Here is a 20,341-nt window from a genome sequence, read left to right on the forward strand (position 1 = left end):
AAACATAGATATTGGTTTGTCTTCTGATGTAAACAGGTTGCAAAAAAACCCCATATCTTGTTTCAAAAAAAGCAGTTAACTTAAGGGGTGGGCTCTTTTGTGGTTTGGGTTTTTTTTTTGCCTTACACACAGGGACAGCATCTTACTGGTTTTTTTTTGCCAAATATTATTTTTCTGTGCAAATCCCAGGACTTGACATCAGTTATAATTAAATGTAGATGCTATGATGAATTAAAATCCATTTGCCAGCTGTATGACACATGCAGAAAATTCCTAAGGCCGTTACAGCTGTTCAGGTGATTAATCAAAACAACCCCAGTTCTGGCCTACATAAGCATTTGCACAAACGACAGAGCCTTGTTTATTGACAAGAGAAAAAAATCTGAGGTTTCTGCTTTTTAAAATGTATGATTGGTTCAACAGGTAATTAAAACTGCAATCTTGGGAAATGGATTGATTTTTTCAGAGGTCGGATTCTCAGAGTGGGAATTTCTTCCTTACTAAGGACGAAGGAGTTAAGTTTTGGATTTACAGCTCAAGCTCAGTTAGATATGAGAGTTGTCATCAAGTCACCTGGTAGAGAAATCCCATCATTTTGCTACTGTCTTATCTCCATATGACAGGTGGTGTGGTAGGCTACATCTTGATCTCAACTCTGAAAAGAGCTGTCAAAACTTTGCCCACATCCTTAGGACGCATCTGACGTCACTTCCCCTACCATCCCTAACTGATGTCTAGAAGATGTGCATATCTTATCTGCGGCATACATAGCCTGCAATGAAGGACAGACCACGTATCACGAATCTATACATCTGCGACATGAGGCAAAAGTCCCCTATCAACATTGCTACTCCTCATGCGCCTGGAGGCACACATTCAACAGTGGGGCTCAGGAGCTCTGGAAGGTGCACCACCAGCCGCTCCTGCAGTCCCCAGACATGGGGTTTGCTCTCACAGCAGGACCGGAGATCCTGGGAAGTGCTGAGTAATCCCCCTTTCTTATGCAAAAGCCCCAAGCAGGTGGTGTTGCTCTCAGGCGTATTAGTCAGACAGTAGCAGGTCAGATGTTGATTGTGTCAGTTGAGGGTACAAAGCATCCTAGACTACGTCTGGACTTCAGAGAAATAATGATGGTACCAGCAGTTCCCCAAGTCCCAGGGCTTTCCACTAAGTGAAACCACTTGGAATACTTACTATCACCTTTGCTTTATTAACGGCAGACAAACAGGGCCTGCTAACAGAGCAGACAGAATCTGTTAACAGGACCCTTGGGTAACACTGATTTGTCAGCTTACAGACGACCTTTTTAAATTACAAAGAGGCAGGGAGCTGAGCTCTGAAGTCTTCCTACATTTGGTAAAGAGATGAAAGAAAGAAGGCTGTAAAGGAGACAGGAGTGAAAAATCAAGCTGTTAATATTTTATAAAGGCATTATTTAGGTGGAAATTTGCCATCTATGCCATCGTCTTTGTACCAAGCGCAGAGCACTAGGATTGCTTTACTGCATCTGATACGACTGATGGCTGTATGCTTTGGGCCAAGGTAGTAACATCACCACTGACTCGTAGGGCCAGAAAAAAAATATAAATCAATGTTCAAAATATGTTTTTGCCGGTGTAGCGGAAAGTATTTGAGTTGTTTCTGCCAGCACAGCTGTGCTGATCACAACAACCACTTGTCCCTGAATAACACAGCCACACTGGGAGTGCAAATGGGCAAGCCTGCCACTGCTCTGACTTTTGCACAGAACCTGCCCCCCACAAGTCATGTGCACATATAAAACGTTTCACTCAGTTATTGTAGCTAAACTACAACATGGATCACTATAAGCAGATTTCCTTTAAAATAAAATGTGTTTCACTTCAGGATATTGCTTTAAGATTATTGCTTTAAAGTTATTGCTTTAACTCACCAGGCTTCACAACAGCCCATCAGGTTGTTCCTGAAAGTACTGTTAGATTTGTGTTAAAGATAAACAGGAATAAAGAGACAAACAGAGCCAAAAGGCACAGAGTAATTAGCCCTCGTCTAAGGTCATACTGAGGGAGTCAGGGAAATTTGGGGAGGTTAAAGGCTCTGACCCCCCCAACAAACCAGTCTCTAGGCAATACTGTAAAAACCAGTGTTTCCTTCTAACTGCAAAAATATCATCTATATCTGCCAATACATTCTTCAATTTCTGCTCCATTCATTCCTATAGCCCAAGGTTTTTACACACTGACTAGCTCCTCTGTAATAATTTCCCTCGAAATCCTGGGACAAATTCCAGCTTTTCTTTGAGCTTTCATTGATAGAATTGATCACACATTTAAAGAACAGAAGGCAAAAACAAAGCCTCCAGCCAAGCAAACAAGCCCCCAAATCTGGGGGGAATCTTATTTCAACACAATGCTTGGTATTCCCGCCCCCCCCCCCCCCCCCCCCCCATCCCCCCCGCATGCTGCAATTCACTTAGGAGCCAAGTAATTGCATGAATAGTTTTTAGTTTGCTATTCTCTTGCTCATTCATTTATGACTCATATACTTGAAAGGACTGCAGTTACCATAATTTCACAGTTATGTGTATCTGGCTTCTATCATGCATTTAATTGAAGGGAAAAGACAAAAACTGCTAATGAAAATGGAAATTACTAGCCTCCCAGTTTGTGTGTGAGGAGGTTGTTTTCTTCCTCTCTCTCCATTAGTGATGACATACCAGTCAAACAACTGAAAACAGGTTTTTGTAATTTCTTTCTGAAAGATGCAATTGGAAATTAGAACTAATACTCTATTTCTTTAATAATATTTTGTAAAGATTGATAGAAGATTTTTAATAATATTTTGTAAAGATAATACGAGATCGCATCTTGTATTACATTTTCAGTCCCCTTCTGTACACGTGGCATGGCATGGCAAATCTGCAACGGTAGCGTATTTTTTTTTTTATTGCCAATGAATGATAAGGCTGATGAACAAGACTAAATATAATCTGTTAGTGACTAGTTTTCCCAAAACACCTGACTTTGTACAATCCTTTGAATTGGCTTTTCTCCCCTCTTAACCAAAGGGTTAATGGGAGAAGTTGATTAGGGGAATGAAAATAAAACTTTCATAGGCTTGTAAAGGGAGTCCCTTTGAACTAGTCCTGTTAAGTTAGTGGTGTCCAGTCAACTGCAGAGATATGGATGTGACCTGTTGTTCAGACTCCAGTGAGCAGCGTGGTAATGAAATAACACCCCTGACCCGCCACGGCCCCCCTGGTTCAGGTTCCTTTAATCAACGCGATTCATTTCTCCCTTGCTTGCTTGCTGTCAGGGGTAGCGGATGTAAACTGAACAGGGGTTGTGCGTGGCAGGGGTGGTGTCCCCCCGAGACACTGCAATGTCTTATCGGGAATACCACAGCCTGAGTGAAATGTCAAGCACCTGTCTAAAAGTCCCAATTTTCTGCGTGATAACTGCAGCGATAGAGAAGATGGATCTTGTGCGCAGTCGACCAGAGGTATTGCAACAAAAGAAAACAAAATCATCATCGAGGGCTTAGAAACACATCACTCAATAACCCTTTCTTTGTACTTCCAGGAAAAAAAATATTCTGTCTGTCTGTTTAAAAAGGTGTGCATCCAAAGCATATATTGAACATGCTTAAGAAACCATGGTTGAATAAAAAACCCCAAACCTTACAGAGATGCAAGTCCTATGCAGCAGTGCAGCAGAGTGTCCAGTCAGACAATGAACAAATTTATGGAGGAGAATGAGTTATTTTTATAACATTAATTAATTAAATCAAATTATATTAACCTATGTAGTACTACTACTCCCTCTTCGCTGCCCCCCCTCCCTCCCTCCTCACTGAGAAACACATTATTCTTTATAGGAGAGTTTGTTTGTCTGAATTTTTTTTTTGTTTGTTTTGTTTTTGTTTTTGTTTTGTTTTTGTTTTTGTTTTTGTTTTTGTTTTTCCTACAACCCAGGAAAAAGCCTAAACATTAATTTCCTTATTTCAGTGACTGAAATATCCTTGTCTGATCTTAGTTTAGAAATCAGGATAGTGGGGGAAAATATTAGCTACGTCTGTTAAAAAAAGCAGAGAAACTGATGTCACATCTATATTGGTTTAGTTCCACTCAAGATGTATCCTTTTCTCCATAAAAACCAGGGGCTTTTAAAATGCTTCTTAGATTAAAAACATCTCTAGTACAAAAGCACCCCACAAAAAAACTTCCTATCAGTAAGTTAACTTTTTAATCGCAAAGAGTAATTATTTAAAAAGAAAAAAATGGTTAAGTGCTTTTCAAAGCAAAGTGCAAAAAGCATATATATGTCTCTGCATTTAGAAGAAAACGACCTATTTATTTAGGAACATATAAGACAAGAAGAAACACTGCAAACGGATAGCGAGGCTGCACTGTAGTTCCTACATAGGACATGCTGGAGGTACAACGCTGCCGCCTTGGCCATAAGAGCACCATTCCCTGTCTACTTTGTTCTTCGGCAGCGGAGAGAAAGATAAACCACAGTAACCTTCCACCGTCTGTGGGGGAATTAGAGTGTGGCAGTTGTGCTAAGGCCCTGCTTCCCAGCTGCGATCAACCTGAAAATCACTTTATTTATCGGAGGTAACTATCAGTAGTCTGCATTGGACCAGACTTCAAAACAGTCCCTCTCATCCGAGCCCAGCTGTCACCGAAACAAACAACCTATGAAGTAAGCAGCAAATTAAAAGTTCTTTGTATAGAACGAAAGTACAAGCAAACTATTTCACCGAGAGAGAAAGAGAGCTTCAAAACAATCTCATAAAAATTCCTCCGTTTTACAGGTGTCCACGACATGCAGGGAAATGTCACAAACTCGGCGGAGTTCAGGCGTTGGACCTGTGATAAGCAGCCATGAAATTTCTCCTCGTGGGACTCAGGGCAGGTTCCTGTTACTGAAAAGAAGACTATGGTTTTTGGTTAAGGGACTGCACATACAGCTCTTTTTCTGAGGTCTGCGGTTTAGCTGCGGGTGGAGGCTCTGTGTCACCCACTGCAAAGCTGAGCTGGGACAGGGCTGTACCTCCCAGTGTGGGCAGGAGGGTACCTCTGCGAGGGATACATCTGTGAGGGATGCTGATGCTGCCAGCAGCCCGGTAAGATAAGGAGGCTCATTCTCAGGGCAGGTGGCACGAGGCTTTTTTGTAACTTACTTTCTTCCTTTCCAGGAAACATCTGCAAGGAACCCTTACCTCATATTTTCCTTTCTTCTCTAAGGGCTCAGATTCAGTCTCTGCAGGTGCCATAACTTTGTCCTCTAGAAGTTCCTCTAAGATGAAGACAGTTTCCCAGTTGCTATAGTGACGTGCTGGGAAAATATCTGAGTGCATGCTGTCACCAAAATAAACAACCTACGAGGGAAGCAGCAAATTAAAAGTTCGTTGTATACAAGGAAAACACAAGCAAACTGTATTTCACAGAGAGAGAAAAAGAGGTCTACAACAACATAATAAAAATTCCTCCGTGTTTACAGTTGGCCATGACACACAGAGATCTGATTAATGTCACAGTTTGGGGTTTTATCTTCAACCAGCTCCGTAAGGACAAGGCTGGCCTTGCTCACCCTCCTGGCTCTCACCCTGTACGGACGTTGCACAGGGATGCCCGGCTGCGACCGGCAGGCGGGACGCTGCTGAGATTTTTGACTGACAGCAATAGCCTGCCAGGAAGCAGTGGAAAACACTGCCAAGAAAATACACTAAAATGCAGGAATGAACGTCGGACAATTTTGGAAACAAGGGAGAACGCGGAGCATCTCTCGGTGACTCAAAACTCTTGTGTGCCCAGGGGGTAGTTTATCCACTGGGGAAAAGGTGCCTCCCCAATCTCCAGGTGCATTTTCACCCATCCAGACCTGTAATTCAAACAACGTTATCCTCTTTTTCACTGATGCCACCTTTTAATCTATTTGATCTGTTTCCGCAGGAAGATTGTTGATGACTGATGATGATTGATGACAATCTGAGTCCCCCCAAAGCTGCCGAAATGCATGACCATGCACACAGAATAAAACATGTAAAAAGTTTACATATTCTACCGATAAGGAGACTTATATGCTGCTTCCAGTTCTGGACCGCAGCCTGTGAGACAACAGCAAGCATAACCAGAACAATAATTTGTGACCGATCCCATCAATAGCTTTAATGAAAGCTGGTCCGGAGAATTTTAGACTGAAACAGGGTATTTTCAGAAAGATGTACTCTCACTTGTAACATACCTTGGGATCCAACTTGTCAGTCATCTTCTTCAGTAGTTCATAAAGCTGGATAGCGTTACCTTGGGAATACCAGCCAGGCTTGTCCAGTGACAGCAGAGCCTCCTGCTCCTCGTCATTCTCTGAAATCACCAAGCAAAATCGCTCGCTGTTAGTGAGAGCAGCCCACGCTCCTGTATCCGTGAGACCTGCGAGAAGCTGCCTGTGCACAGCTTGGAGATCATGGTCTATTTTGACATTAAAGCAGCTCCGGTGTCTGGCTCAAGTCCTGGTACTGACTGCGGGATCAGCCTGGGTGTTTGGTAGCTGGGGGTAGGCAGAGATTTGTGAGAAAAGAAGCAGCTGAACCTCATCTGCCAGGGCTACAGAAGAGCTGAAGAATGAAAGCCATGGGCTTTGTATCCCAAACACTGCAGCAGTGAGGGCAGAAAGCCACACTGCCCAGATCGATGGAGGAGCTGCTACAGACCTAAGGTGAAACTATGAAATAAGACAGGCTGTAAGAGCCAGAATGTACCTTTCCCCACAGACAAATTACCTACCGCTTATAAACACTGATATAAATACAACAAAACAGACTGAGGCAGCTCTTATGGGCAATCGCCAGCCTTAGATCAGCACAAGCAGTTCCAGTTATCATCCAGTCTTGAAGAAACGACGAGCAGACAATATTGCTGCTGGTGGTGTAATCCACATTGCCATATAGCCACACTGGGAGCTGTCAGTGAATTGGAAAAATCAGTAGAAGCTGAACACCCCACTCCCCCTCCCCCATCATCACCCAGCTGTGCCACAGGCTTCATTTCTAGCTGGTCCCAAAGCAGCTGGATCTGTCCTGGTGTCCACGCAACCTTATTGCTCATTCACATCCATGTGCTATTGCCAGATGAACTCCTTTTAGCTTCTTGCTGGAGCCAAAATACTACACTTAGTGAACCGATAAACTAGAATTTAATCAGAAATATTATTAGTGTCTTCTGTCTATTGAAGTGTTTAAACAAAAGGGTGATTTTGTTATTCAGTCTCAGTCAAACATGTCGTATTTTTTATGCTAGAGACAGCGGTTAGAAGCCAATACAGTACTTTGATTGGACTTAGGTGTAACATTAGGACTTGTTTTTCTCCAGCTTTATAGAATTTTTTTGAGCACTTAAAATCTGTTAGGAAGAAGACTGAGAGAGAGTAAACTTCATTTGGTTAGAGACTGCTGAAAGCTGGAATGCAAATTTTGGAAAACAGCGAAATGACAAGACAGCTTTATGTCTAAGAGCCCTGAAGATGTACATGGTGCAGTACATTGGTCCTTGAAAGAAATAAAAAAAAGAAGCAAAAAGAGGAAATTAGGTATGTGGAGAGAGGCAGTAAGTCATTCTTCAATGATACGAATCTAAGAATTTGAATAAATACAGAATTTATTCTCAGACGAAACAATTCTATATTAAGGGTGTTTTATAAACTAGGAAAAAACAAGGAAATTCGAAGTTGACACTAACAATTCACGCAGATCTTGTGTGGAAATGTCTTTTCCTTTGTTCTTCTTTAGACAGCTAATGATGATAATAATAATAATAAGAATGATAGCATCCATAAAAAAAATAATTTCCTGACTTTAGAAATACTTTTCACCAAACAACTTTTGATCAAACAGAAATTGTCAAACTTTGGCAAATTTTTTTTATTTTCCCTGTATTTTTAGACACATTTGTAAGGCTGCCTGAACAACTACACACATTCTTCAGACAATTTAGACATAGAAAAAGAAACTACGAAAACAACTTTTTTCAGCTGCTATCCAAAATTTCTCGAAATTTGTAAAGGTTTGCATAGCTATCATTGTCTCTCCGTTCAGTCAGTCAGGAAAATATTGGAGAAAAATGGAGCTATTATGAGTGGGATTTTCTGAATCACAAGATTGCGTTTGTGAATAGGAGCCCTATGTATTGAAGCAGCACCAGAAGGCTCCAGCAAAGAGCAAGACCTTGCTTTGCTGCCTCTATGGAAAGGTAGGAGGGGCAGTCTTGACCAAAAAAATTCACTCTAATTACAAGGTAGAAGATCTCTCACTCTGTGAGATCTATTACTGTCACCCCTAGCAATGGGATTCATCTCACTTAACCTGACGCATCCGGAATTTAGGCTTCTAATTTACAGTTACAGTCTGAACTATTTGGCCAGGATGCCTTGGTAGGCAAAAGAGAGCGCAAGCAGCACTTTGCAGAGGTGACAGCTCTGGAGAAGGAAAGGATTTAATCAAGTTAGGAACTTCGCTTTTAGGCAGTGAATGAAGGGAAATTTCAAAACCTGGTTTCCTCCTCTATGCTTGGAGGCAGCAAACAGCATTGAGATGTCTAATTCATTATGGGAACACCTTGATTTTGGAAGGAGCTTCAGAAATCTGCGGACTTAGGAAAGGTCTTTGGTAATATTTGAGTTGTAGGGTTATAGGGATAATGACTCTGAACTGGCAAACCTTGTCTTGAACCACCTCATGTGGCTGCTTGTGCTCACACGCGTAGGGGTGACTCTGTCAATTTTATTTCTGTAATCTGAAGTATGAAGAAATTAATGGTGTTTCAGTTGCAGTACGTCATTGACGAGAAGGGTTTCTAATCCACTTACACTGTCCCTGTGGCAAAATATTGTCAGGAAGATTATCCTTCAACACTGGCTCTTAAGGCCTCTCGTAGTAGCTCTGCCATGTAAAAGTTGATACGCAACTACTTAAAAACCCATTAATGACACCATTGGGTCTGGCCTTGTATCCTTCAGATAGCAGTTACATGACGGCGCTGAAGCCATCTGCAAATTTCCCGCAAAAATGCTGCATAAATGCGATTATGGTATTATATATTTTCGATATTCCAAGCCTAACACTGGCTACACTCAGACAGGAGGAAAACTACTGCCGACCTTCCTTTCACTTTGCTGTTATTGATTCGTACAAGTTCATTCAAAGGTCAGAAATGTTATAAATATTCCTTCAGCAGGAAGCAACACATATATAGGTGGGGATGCTAATGCTTCAGGGTCTTATAAGCTGGGAGGAAAAGGAGATGTCCTGACAATTTCAAACAGACTGGATAACCAAAAAGAATTTCTCAGATGATTTAGATAGAGCAACTTGCTTCCTTCTGAAGTCTAATATATCACTGCAACCCAGATTCCTGGCTGTAGACCGAAAACGTGCCACAACAAGAAATGTAAAGGTAGCAAGCAAGTAAAACTAAAATAATTAAATCCAGAAAATCTATTAAAACACTCGCCCAAACCTCAACAGTGATTCAGAGCAGTTTTCCTGAGGGGAAGTTACTATTCCTTTTTAAAAACAACAACCAAAGCTTGACTCATGCTGGGGCAATATTAATATTGCTGGAATGGCAATTTGCATATTGGTGTGTCTAACAACTTGGGAAATGTTTTCTGATTCAGAAAGGCACTCCTGTCACCATTAGCAGCTATGTTTTTTTCAGATAAACCAATTTACTAACAAGACTCAATATCCTTTTTCTTGTGAGAATTTTCTTGCCTGCCTTTAAAAGCGTGTTGCAGGTTTGTAACACGGGCTGAGGAACGCCTGGTTTCATTCTGAATGAATATGCAAAAAGTAATCAGTGAAGCTTACTCCCATTTAAATGACAACTGATGGTAATTTACTTTGGCACAGAGTCGCTCCTTGGGAAAGACTCCGCACACACTTGCTTACTGCCGTCTGCTTTGCTATCCGTTTATGGGTTATACCTGCCCAGATGGAAACCTAAACACGTGCCGTGCTCAGGTGGTGTCCGCACTGCACGTTCAGCCCAGGGGCTGAACCTGGAGGTCTATCCCTAACCTGGCTGGCGTTTACGCTGTTAAACCCCAGCCCGTGGGACCAGGCTCTCGTTTGGCAAGCCCAAGGTTAAGAGAGAAGCTAAGAGGTGAGGGCGAATTTACATTTCGACTTTTATTCACCTACACTCAGCCACACCTACACTGAGGCCAACTTTCATCAGCTTCCCACCCCCGAGGCCACCATGCTGCACGGCTCCTCCAGTTGGGAGCCCTATGGCCAGTGTTGGTCACATGCCGGGGCGAGGACTGGCGAGTGACTCACCCGAGAGCCCGAGTCGCACCTACTTGAATGGGCAGAGAGGAGGGTAAGAAAGCAACTCCAGGTGCCCAGAGGTTGTGCCAGCCGAAGATGCGCTAGGGGCAACCGCGGTGTGTGCGCAGCTCCCCAGCAGCCCCTTCTTCAGCCTGCCCGTCTTTCTCCTGACGCTTGCCAAACGTCTCCAAACGCTCGTTTCCATACAAACCTAGTTAGACCGGTTATTAGGGTTCCTGATATCTTTTGTTCCTTTGAACTGTGCAGTGGAATAAAAGCATGGGGTGACTCTGTCGCTGCTCGTGCCGGTACCTGCTCTTGCCTCTCCCTCCCGATGCGCAGTTCTGGTGGGCTCTCATGGCGCGCGGGTGCTCAGCCCAGATGGGTATGTGTGTTCGGCACACCGAAGCCCTGGTTATCACGTCAGGGGGCTATTGTAAAACAAGTACACTTTATGATCCACAACTATCATGCTGATATGCCTCTCTGCAATTTAAAATAATGTAATTTCATGCCCCGAGGGCATTAATATGAAAGCTGGGTTATGTTCCAGCCTGGCTTGCAAGCACAGTCTGATTCTAGATGGTATTTCGAGCTCACTTGAGAAACACAAGCTCTCTTTTCCAGAAGGGCACTCAGAGCAGGAAACCACATTGTTGTACAGTCGAGACAAAGGGACCTGCATAAGTAAAATCTTTCTGGTGGCTTCTTCCAGTTGTAAAGGTAATGAGATGGGATGATACAAGCTGCAGAGCTCCCCTGTGGGCATGCTCTCCATGAAGAAAGTAGGTACCGAGAAGCTTGCTGGGTGTAAAACTTCATACCCTATGGGCACCCTTCTGTAGAGTAGTACCCCAAATTCCTATGTCTAGGCCCACCACCTTTCCTGGGTGGTTTCCAGGGTTCACGCAGGTATTACGGTGCGTTTTGCCATCCCTGAATTACTTCTGTGCCCTGGAAGCAGCTGTGAAATCCATCTGCCTGACACGCGCACCAGCGCCTGCCAGTCTCCTGCCTGACCGGGTGACTGCAGGGAAGCGATAAGGAACAAATTATTCCCTTAGCCTGATGTGCTGAAAGAAAAGGTTAAGGCTTCCCAAAGTGACTAGTGATTTTGGCCATCTCTTTTTTTGGCTGTCTAATCCGATTTTTTTTTTTTTTTTCTTCCAGAAAAAGCCTGACGACCAGCTCCCCTTCCTGCCCCTGCATCATTCTGCCTTCTTTTAGGTGGCTTATGGTTGGTGAGACAGAGGCTGAACTAATCACAGTAAAAATTCAGTTTTGAAAATTGGAACATTATTTTTAATTTTACATAGGCAGTGATACATCGTTCTTATGCTTAGCAATCCCAACACTTATGTGCTCATGCATATGGAGAACTAATTAACAGTACTACTAAAAGCTGGTAATACTCTGAAAGTACACCATCGATAAAGCTGAGAGAAAATTACAGATACCATCCTGTGAAAAAAATAAACTACTTCCTAATAATTCATAAGTGTTATGTAGCCAATTACTAACAATTCCTTTTCTCACACTGGACTTCTGTTCTTTCATTAATTTAAAAGGCCTGATAAAACCAAGTATAAGATAGTATCTTTTCAAAATGCCCTGGGGATGTAACCACAGACTTCTTAGAGAAGAGAAATATATTAAAAAAAGAAAAAAAAAAAAAGAACAAGCAACAAACCCAAAGTTCTACATTTTTAGTTTTACTAAAACCTTTTCAGTTTTTATTAAAATCTGCCTTACTGTTTAATTGTGCCAAGCAACAGGCTATGTAAAGACAAGGCCGAAGTTGTATTTGTTTGTAAGAAAATCAGTATTTCCTTTAGAAAAATCAACAGGTAAGTTTCTTTAGAAAGTTTTGATTACTGCTTTACAGGAACTGAAAATAACAGCTCACTACAGATTTAGTAATTTGTTTCAAATCTATCAAAGCATTAACTCTGTACCTTCCCAGAACAGTCTGGCTAATGAACAAAGCATTTCTATTGAAAAGACTGATATGATGAAATATGAGCAAGGCCTTTTTTCCTTGGAAAAGGAAAATCACTTTTTGGGAAAATGACTCATCTGCAAGTTCATTTTTAAATGTAGTTTATGCGCAGATTTGGTGAAGCTTTTTCCATAATTTTATTTAATTGTATTTATAACTCGGAGAACTTTAATTTTGGAAGGGTAAGGGAGACATAAATACAGATTTTCATTTCTTCCTTGCACACATTTTGTAAGGTTGTTTTGTGGGTTTATTTATTTATTTATTTAATTGGGATCTCGGAGAGGTACAAAATCACAAGAAAAGAAATAAATACCCTCCCCAGAACAATTTTATTTTGGACCTCATTAGTTTCGTAAGAAGGCTCCGGAGCCTTATAGATGAGAAACTCCCAATATCCATACAAATGTCCCCAAATAACCCTATCAATATTAATCTCATAGGCATCCTACAGATCCCTATATAATTATGGAGAGAGACAGGATTTTCCAGAAAGCATTTTGAACTCAAGTAAGTTAGGAGAGGTATGGTAATTGAGGAAAAAAGTGAAATAATAATTTCAGGAATATGCACTTCAGTTCAAGCAACTGTCTATAACCTTTCTTCCTAGGTGTGCTTCGCTGCTGTACCAAAATCTGAAGAGTGGATGGAAGCAGAAGTTGGAGGGAAGCACAGAAGATGAGATGAGGGCCACCAGTCAGTTCTGACCTAACCTGTGATTTCAGAAAAATGTCTCCGTTTTCATAATTAAAATAAAATTGAGACACATAAAGCATCTTCTTTGCATTGTGCAGACTGTAATCTTTCGATTTATCTTATCCCTCTAAGTCTCTCTAGTAATACCTACTGAAATAAGGCATATTGCAATTTGCTTTTGGACCATACTCATCCCCACTGAAAACTGACACTGCAGTGTGGTGGGGAGAAACTTCCTGACATCATCTACTTTGGCCACAGACATTAAAAAAAAAAAAAAAAAACCAAAAAAAGAAGAACAAAAGTTCTTTAATCCTCAGATACAGAAAGACTAGGATTTTCTTAACCTGTATCGTAATACTCCAGGTATAAAATATATATGTAAACCAGAATAGACAATTTGATTCTGAAGAAATGTACCTCCATAAAGCAATATACGGACCCTGATGCAATGGGCCTTTGTGTTTTATTTTTTCAGTTCCCTAAAATATGTTATTTCAAAGAGCAAAATAATTGCAAAATAGACAGGAGCAGGCACAATTAATGCACATATTCATTTTCCTGGAATACACAATAGACATTTTCATTAACTTTTACATGAAAACTATTTATACAGCCAAGTTGAGTTATGATTTATAAGAAAGCTCCATTCTTTTTTCCTAACTTGTTACACTACTTCAAATCCCTACTTTAATTTCATTGACAAATTTTGTCTGAAGTTCCAGCTCTCCAAATATCAGCTGCCTCTGAAGGGGGCAGCTTTACATCAACCTTTAAAGAATAACTGAAGATTCAAGATTCCACAGGTAAAAAATAAAATTCAGGAATTAAAAAAAAAAAAAAAAGAATAAAAGAATAAACCCTCCCAGCCTTCTGCCTGTTAATAACTGTATGAGCATTCTGTAGCTGCAGATAGCGGTTATTAAAACCTCTGGCTCAGTAATTAAAAAAGAAGAACCCCACCTCAACCCACAACAGTTTCTTTGGCGCAGTGGTGCTGCTGAGCCGGGAGAGCGCAGGGGCCCGGCCACTGGGGCCTGGGCATCTCCCCGCTGCTCTGCCGAGGTTAAAAAGCTCAAACATTTTGTTTCCTCTTTGAAAAGGAGAAAGTTCTCAAAAGAAAAAAAAAAAAAAAAAAGAGCAAGAACTTGAAAACAGCGTATTCTCTCAGTGTTTCACAGGTATCCTGCTATTTATATATTGGTAAGTATGCTCATTCCCAATATTTCTAAACTAAGCTGAACGCCTTAGAATAATCAATTTTTTACGGAAACAAAAGCTACGATCTGAGAATACTGAGAGAGGGGTTCTGGCTCCTGTTGAGCCATGACTTGTTTTATCACATGTTAGAAGAGAAGCATTACATTATACGCTCAAAAATCATAGCAATATTAAAACTATTTGAATATGGCTATCAGGGAAGAGACTACCTCGGCATTGCTTCATATATGTACTAAATTGTGACTATTTTTATATGTTTTTAATAATACTTAATACTTCAAGTAATAATAAAAGAAAAAATCTTTAATTATAATCAGAATATAACGGCATTAAAGTATTGAGGACTATTTTCTAACAGCAAATGTAGAAACCGCCACTAATAGTTTAAAATCATAAACATGAACGAATATCAAGCATACCAAAAAAGAATCAAATATCAAAACAATCACAGTGGGTGTTCTTGTTCAGTAGCAAAGAGACTTTGTTTTCTTTCCTGTTATATTTTCTGCCTTATATTTTGTTTCCCTTCGCTTAAGAAAATGTTCAAGAAGCACCAATAGAGAGTTCAGGACCTGACACTGATTTTAGCTTCAGAGAATCTCCTCTTGGAGACATATCTCTGTATCATCAATGAATCCCAATGGGGATTTTGCAATTTTATTGCAGTAAGGATGATTTAGATGCTTTTACTATATTCTCTACTGCATTTTATACTATTACTATCCCTTCTGGAAAAATCAAAAAAACCCTTAAAAAAATTGGGGTTGTGCGGTGTGCCCCCTTGCCATGAGAAATGCACACATTAGGGTCCATAACAGAAAACCTTTAATAGAAAGAAAATCGTTTGGAGTTGCGCTGGTGAGTAATTAGGTGGCACTACGCCAAGTTACAGCAAAACAGGAGAAAAAAGAGAACGTACATGAGGAAACCTCCCCAGACCATGGGTGTGCTGGAGCGTGGGCCAGTGGGGGAGCCGGATGGCCAAGCCGCAGGCGGCTCCTTGAGCACGTGCCTTGCCCGAGAGGTGTGGGGAGCTGTGTCCGAGGATGTCCTTTGGATGGGTGCTCGTCCTTGGGGCGCAGCACGGGAGAAGCATCCTAATGCAGCCAGTGTTTGGGAGATAGTGGTTGGCTGCACAGGGGGAGGATGCTGCACCCATGGTTTGGTCTGGATTAGTCTGGCTTTTGGGACAGGGGGTCATCAGTTCTGCCACAGACTTCCTACTTGACTTCAGGCGCTTCCTATGTCAATAGAAGCTCCCATATATCAGAAGCCTTATGACTGTACATATATTAAGGCTCATGAAGTATTTTGGTACAGTGGCAACAACAGCCAGTTAAGTGGCTCAGGGGGGCAAAATGAGATGAAGACGCAGGAGGCAGAACTGGAGTTATGCAAACTCTGGATAAAAGAACGAGTAACTGCGCTGTGTTGTTGCTCAGGCCATGAATGTGGAGATGAGGGACTGTGGGAAAACTTCTCTTGAGGGCCAGAGAAACGAAGAAATATTTTCATCTTCTCTCCATTGCTCTGTGCCTCTTTCGCCCCTTTGCAGCTCCTGTCTATGTAGGGTGTGCCCTCCAAGCTCTCTGTTGGAACGTTCCGTGGCAGATGGGGAGCAGAAAGGAAGGATAAGGCATGTTCTTGTGACAGAAGACAGAGAGGTGACAGCAAGTTCAGTCTTGAGGTCTGGGGACAATTTCATGGCCCTGTGGACCACCGTTATTGGATGAATTCAAAGGAGGGGCAAAGAGTGTGACAGGGTTAGAATAACTACCAGAGACTTTGGATGTTTTTTAAGGTCTGCTGTGGGGCCAGGTGCATCAGGGAACACCAGAATGAAAAAGATCAAGAAACCCAGTTCCTATTAGACCTGTTGAGATATAGTAGAATTTCATATTTAATAAATAAAATGAAAAACGTTAGGAAATTAATGTTCTAACAAAGAGGAAAAGTTTTTACGTGTGAAACAGTCACGGTAAATCTCAGAACAATATAACCAGTCTGGAGATGGCAAGTAAAAATGGAAACTATTCTTTTGTAGCAAAGTATGTTTAGTTACACTTTGATGGGAAGACGGACACGCAAGATTTGTAGCAATGACTTTCCTGAAGAAGTAAAAATTATCCCCGTGACACTTCCTATAATACTTTTCCAGTTCCTTATCTGTGCATTTTGTGTGGTTTGCAAAACCACTTAGTGTCTACATGAAAATGCACTTTACCTTGTTTCTCAGAACCAAGAGCATTGTGCCAGATCTCCATATGCAGGAATTTCAGATAAAATCTCTTGCTACTATTATTCCAGAAAAAAAAAAAAAATCGTCTTGGAAGGCTCAGCCTTAGTCTGGCAGTATCACAGAGACACCTGGGATCTGTGGACAGTAATAATATATAAAGTGGTTTCCCAGCAGATAAGAATCAGGTTAGAATGAACATGTTTACTAATGAAGATAAAAAGTCCTGGGGTCGCTAACTCTACCTAGAAAAACATGCAACATACATATTGAAGTTTAAGATATCTGGAGTCCTACGTGAATAATAAAGAAAGATTAAAGAACAAAGAGAGCGAGGAAGAAGCTGGCACATCACTTTTATCTTTTCTTGAGCTTTCAGCTCGCAAGAATTAATTCCCTTCTGAACATCAGCTGCAGAGGACTTGCTACTCATCTAAACAATGCAGCGTCCCACGATTGCTTGCCAGACAAGAAATCTCCAGTTTTGTGTTCTCTGACCTTTCATTCCCCTGTAGTGGGTCGGAGAGAGGCAGAGCTGCTCCTGAACTGGGTAACTCTCTGCCCACCTGAGTTCCCCCGTGCACAGTAAATCCATCCACACCTGCAATTTGTTGCAGCTCTCCTCTGCCACTTACCGCTTTGCAGTTCTCCCGGGTGCTTCATAAATATTAGGTATGTAGAAACTGGGAAACTGAGGCAGAAATTCACTATCTTATCAAAGTGAACCAGATCTCAGCCCCGGCTTTGGTCATGATTTCTCCTCGTGTTCTCAGCTCATTTCTAGGGCTTCCTAACCAGCTCCTTTCACTACTTGCTTCCAGTAGCAGATCTGATGCCTGCAGTACAAAAATAACATGTGCTTTCTGCGACAAACAATTCTACAGACTAACCTTAATAAAAGCTTGACATTCTGGAAGAACACACAAGAGAACTCTAAAGCTTCTTAATGAAAACCAGCAATACAAATTCATGGAAACTATGCTGAAGGGAAGCTTTCTGCAGGAGTTGCCAGCCCTTGTTCTGCCAGGAATGTACCATACACAACTCTCTATTTTTGCTCTACTACAAACTGCCTCAATCCCAATTTCTAGGTTAATTAAAAATCAGATCACAAGGTAATTCTTTATGAAATTCTGTGTCTAATCATCTACTTACTTTTGAATCCAACAGATGAAACCAATTAAACAGAGAAGATGAATAAACCCCCCAATTTCTATCACGTATCGCTTGCACATGTGATCTATGCAAAGAATGATTTTTCCCTGCAAAGTCACAGAATCACAGAATCACAGAATTTTCAGAGTTGGAAGGGACCTCTAGAGATCATCTAGTCCAACTCCCCTGCTAAAGCAGGATTGCCCAGAGCACATTACTCAGGACTGCATCCAGGCGGGTCTTGAAAAGCTCCAGAGAAGGGGACTCCACAACCTCCCTGGGCAGCCTGTGCCAGTGCTCTGTCACCCTCACCGTAAAGAAGTTTTTCCGTGTATTTGAACGGAATTTCCTGTGTTCTAACTTGTGCCCATTGCCCCTCGTCCTGTCACTGGGAACCATTGAAAAGAGCCTGGCTCCATCCTCCTTCAACCCACCCTTTAGATACTTGTACGCCATAATAAGGTCTCCCCTCAGCCTTCTCTTCTCCAGGCTAAAGAGTCCCAGCTCTCTCAGCCTTTCCTCACAAGGCAGATGCTCCAAGCCCTTAATCATCTTAGTTGCTCTTTGCTGGACTCGCTCCATCAGTTCCCTGTCCCTCTTGAAATGGGGAGCCCAAAACTGAACACAGTATTCCAGTTGTGGCCTCACCAGTGCAGAGTAGAGGGGGAGAATGACCTCCTCCCTCGACCTACTGGCCACTCTCTTCCCTATGCAGCCCAGGATTCCATTGGCCTTTTTGGTGACAAGGGCACATTGCTGGGCCATGGATAATTTACTGTCTACCACAACCCCCAGATCCTTCTCCTCCGAGCTACTTCCCAGCAGGTCCGCCCCTAACCTATACTGGTGCTTTGCATTCTTCTTCCCCAGGTGCAGGACCTTGCACTTGCTTTTGTTGAACCTCATTAGGTTCATACTGATAAGTTCCTCCATGACATGGGTAATCTTTGTTTCTTCCAGAAATTTCTTGTGGATTTTGACAGCTGTTTAAGAACTACAATGTGAAGTTTAAACTAAATGTCCACCAACCTAATTCACACAGGATTGCACTGGATCTTAGTGGAGTGGTAAAGTTTACAAACTGGTTTTGATCCGTCCCGCGGGCAGCCAGACCTTGGCTGCTGCAGGCGTGGGAACAGACCTGCACAGATCACAGCTTTCCACTCAGCAGGCAGCCTGGTTCTATTCAGCTGCTAATATACTGGGGCCTAGAGACTTTTGAGATGCCCTAAGGTCCTCCAGCACCTTAGTTCAGTTGCACCAAATGACAGCTAGCCACAGTAGTTTCTACACACTGTGGTATCCGCATTGTTGAGGCCCCATCCCTGGAGGTGTTCAAGGCCAGGCTGGACGTGGCCTTGGGCAACCTGGTCTAGTGAGAGGTGTCCCTGCCTGTGGCAGGGGGGCTGGAACTCGATGATCTTCAAGGTCCTTTCCAACCTAAACCATTCTATGATTCTATGATTCCTGCTACTTACTTATTTCAAAATCAACCTCTGTGATTTTTGACATACGGCATCACCCTTACATTGTAGTTGAGAATCAATTTTTGTTTGGCAAGAAGAGAAGCCGGGTTTTGAACTACGCTACCAAGGGTGTAACATCCCACTTATAAACAGCAGTAGAGTCTGGTAATGATCTGCATGAGTTAATAAGCTTTCCAGTGGGACCTTTATTATTCCGTGGACAAAATAAAATGGATTTATCTGTCTAACCATCTTCTATTAAAAATGCACAAAACATATCAAAAGGAAATATGCTTTCTCTTAATGCCAAAACAGCTGACTTGTGTGTGGTTTGTTTCCCTAGTGCTCCTTTCAGTCTTTTGATAGTTCCAGTTTAGCTCTTTGCCCCCAGTCATGGGCAGACACGCTTATGTGTGCTGGGAAATGGAATGAAGGTGAAAAGAAATATTTCATACAATCAGAAGCAATATTAAAAAAAAAAAAGTCTAGTCGAGAATTGAATTATCGGTATAAGGAATTGCTAGACATTCTTCAGGTATTATGTTACACTAGTCTGAGCTCCCATGTATGCAATGCAAAGAAGCCACAAACTAGTTGATCATTAAGACTACATCTTAATATTCTCTTCAATAAATTAAATTAAGTGAACTTACATGTCCCTTAGATGCAATTGCTTAGCCAACCCTTTCAAACTTTCCACATTTCTATGCTGAATATTTCTATAAACATGAGAACCGAAGGTATTATTTCAGAACGGGTCCTACTAAAGCTGCACCGAGAGTTGGCGTTGTGAGTCTTGCTCGTGTGTGGAAGATGTGCATTTGCTTTTGTCTTTCACATAGAATTGGGTCTTCACTTTCAGTGCAAAATCTTCCATAAATCCCATGCCTTTTTTCAGCATCGCACATTGTCAGAGTATTATCACACTATAAATGTGATCTATGTTGAGTGCTGACTGCTTTGCTTCTAAATCTTGCATCGCGTTTGGCTGTGTTTTCTCACAGACCACGGAGGAAAAAATCATCTCCTCTTAATAATCTTTTCATATGTTGGGGGAGAATTCCCGCAAGCCAGACAAGTCTGTTTGCTGAACACAGTTTTGTCTGGAATACAAACTGGTCATTTAGGTATTTTGGCTTTGGTTTTGAAAACACAGGCTAGGATATGGCAGTTCACGTTCTGTGGGGACTCACTCACTATAGTGAGGATGGGGCGGACTGGCCCTTAGCAGCTCATTCTGCTGTAAAAGCAAGCTGC

General features: G+C 41.8%; 1 protein-coding gene across 1 annotated transcript in view; it reads right to left on the reverse strand.

Moving 5' to 3' along the window:
* Nucleotides 1-20,341, reverse strand: part of NT5DC1 (5'-nucleotidase domain containing 1) — a gene marked incomplete at its 3' end in the record, with an annotated part of 150,548 nt that overhangs the window by 14,701 nt on the left and 115,506 nt on the right. The window contains exons 9-10 of the mRNA XM_082480729.1: nt 6,231-6,349; nt 5,206-5,364 (exon numbers count right to left, since the gene is read on the reverse strand). Of these exons, the coding sequence (XP_082336855.1) occupies nt 5,206-5,364; nt 6,231-6,349 (278 nt within the window). The remainder of the gene's footprint in view (nt 1-5,205; nt 5,365-6,230; nt 6,350-20,341) is intronic.

Source organism: Vanellus vanellus (assembly GCF_965231255.1).
Source record: "Vanellus vanellus genome assembly, chromosome: 3".
Classification (NCBI taxonomy): Eukaryota; Metazoa; Chordata; class Aves; order Charadriiformes; family Charadriidae; genus Vanellus; species Vanellus vanellus.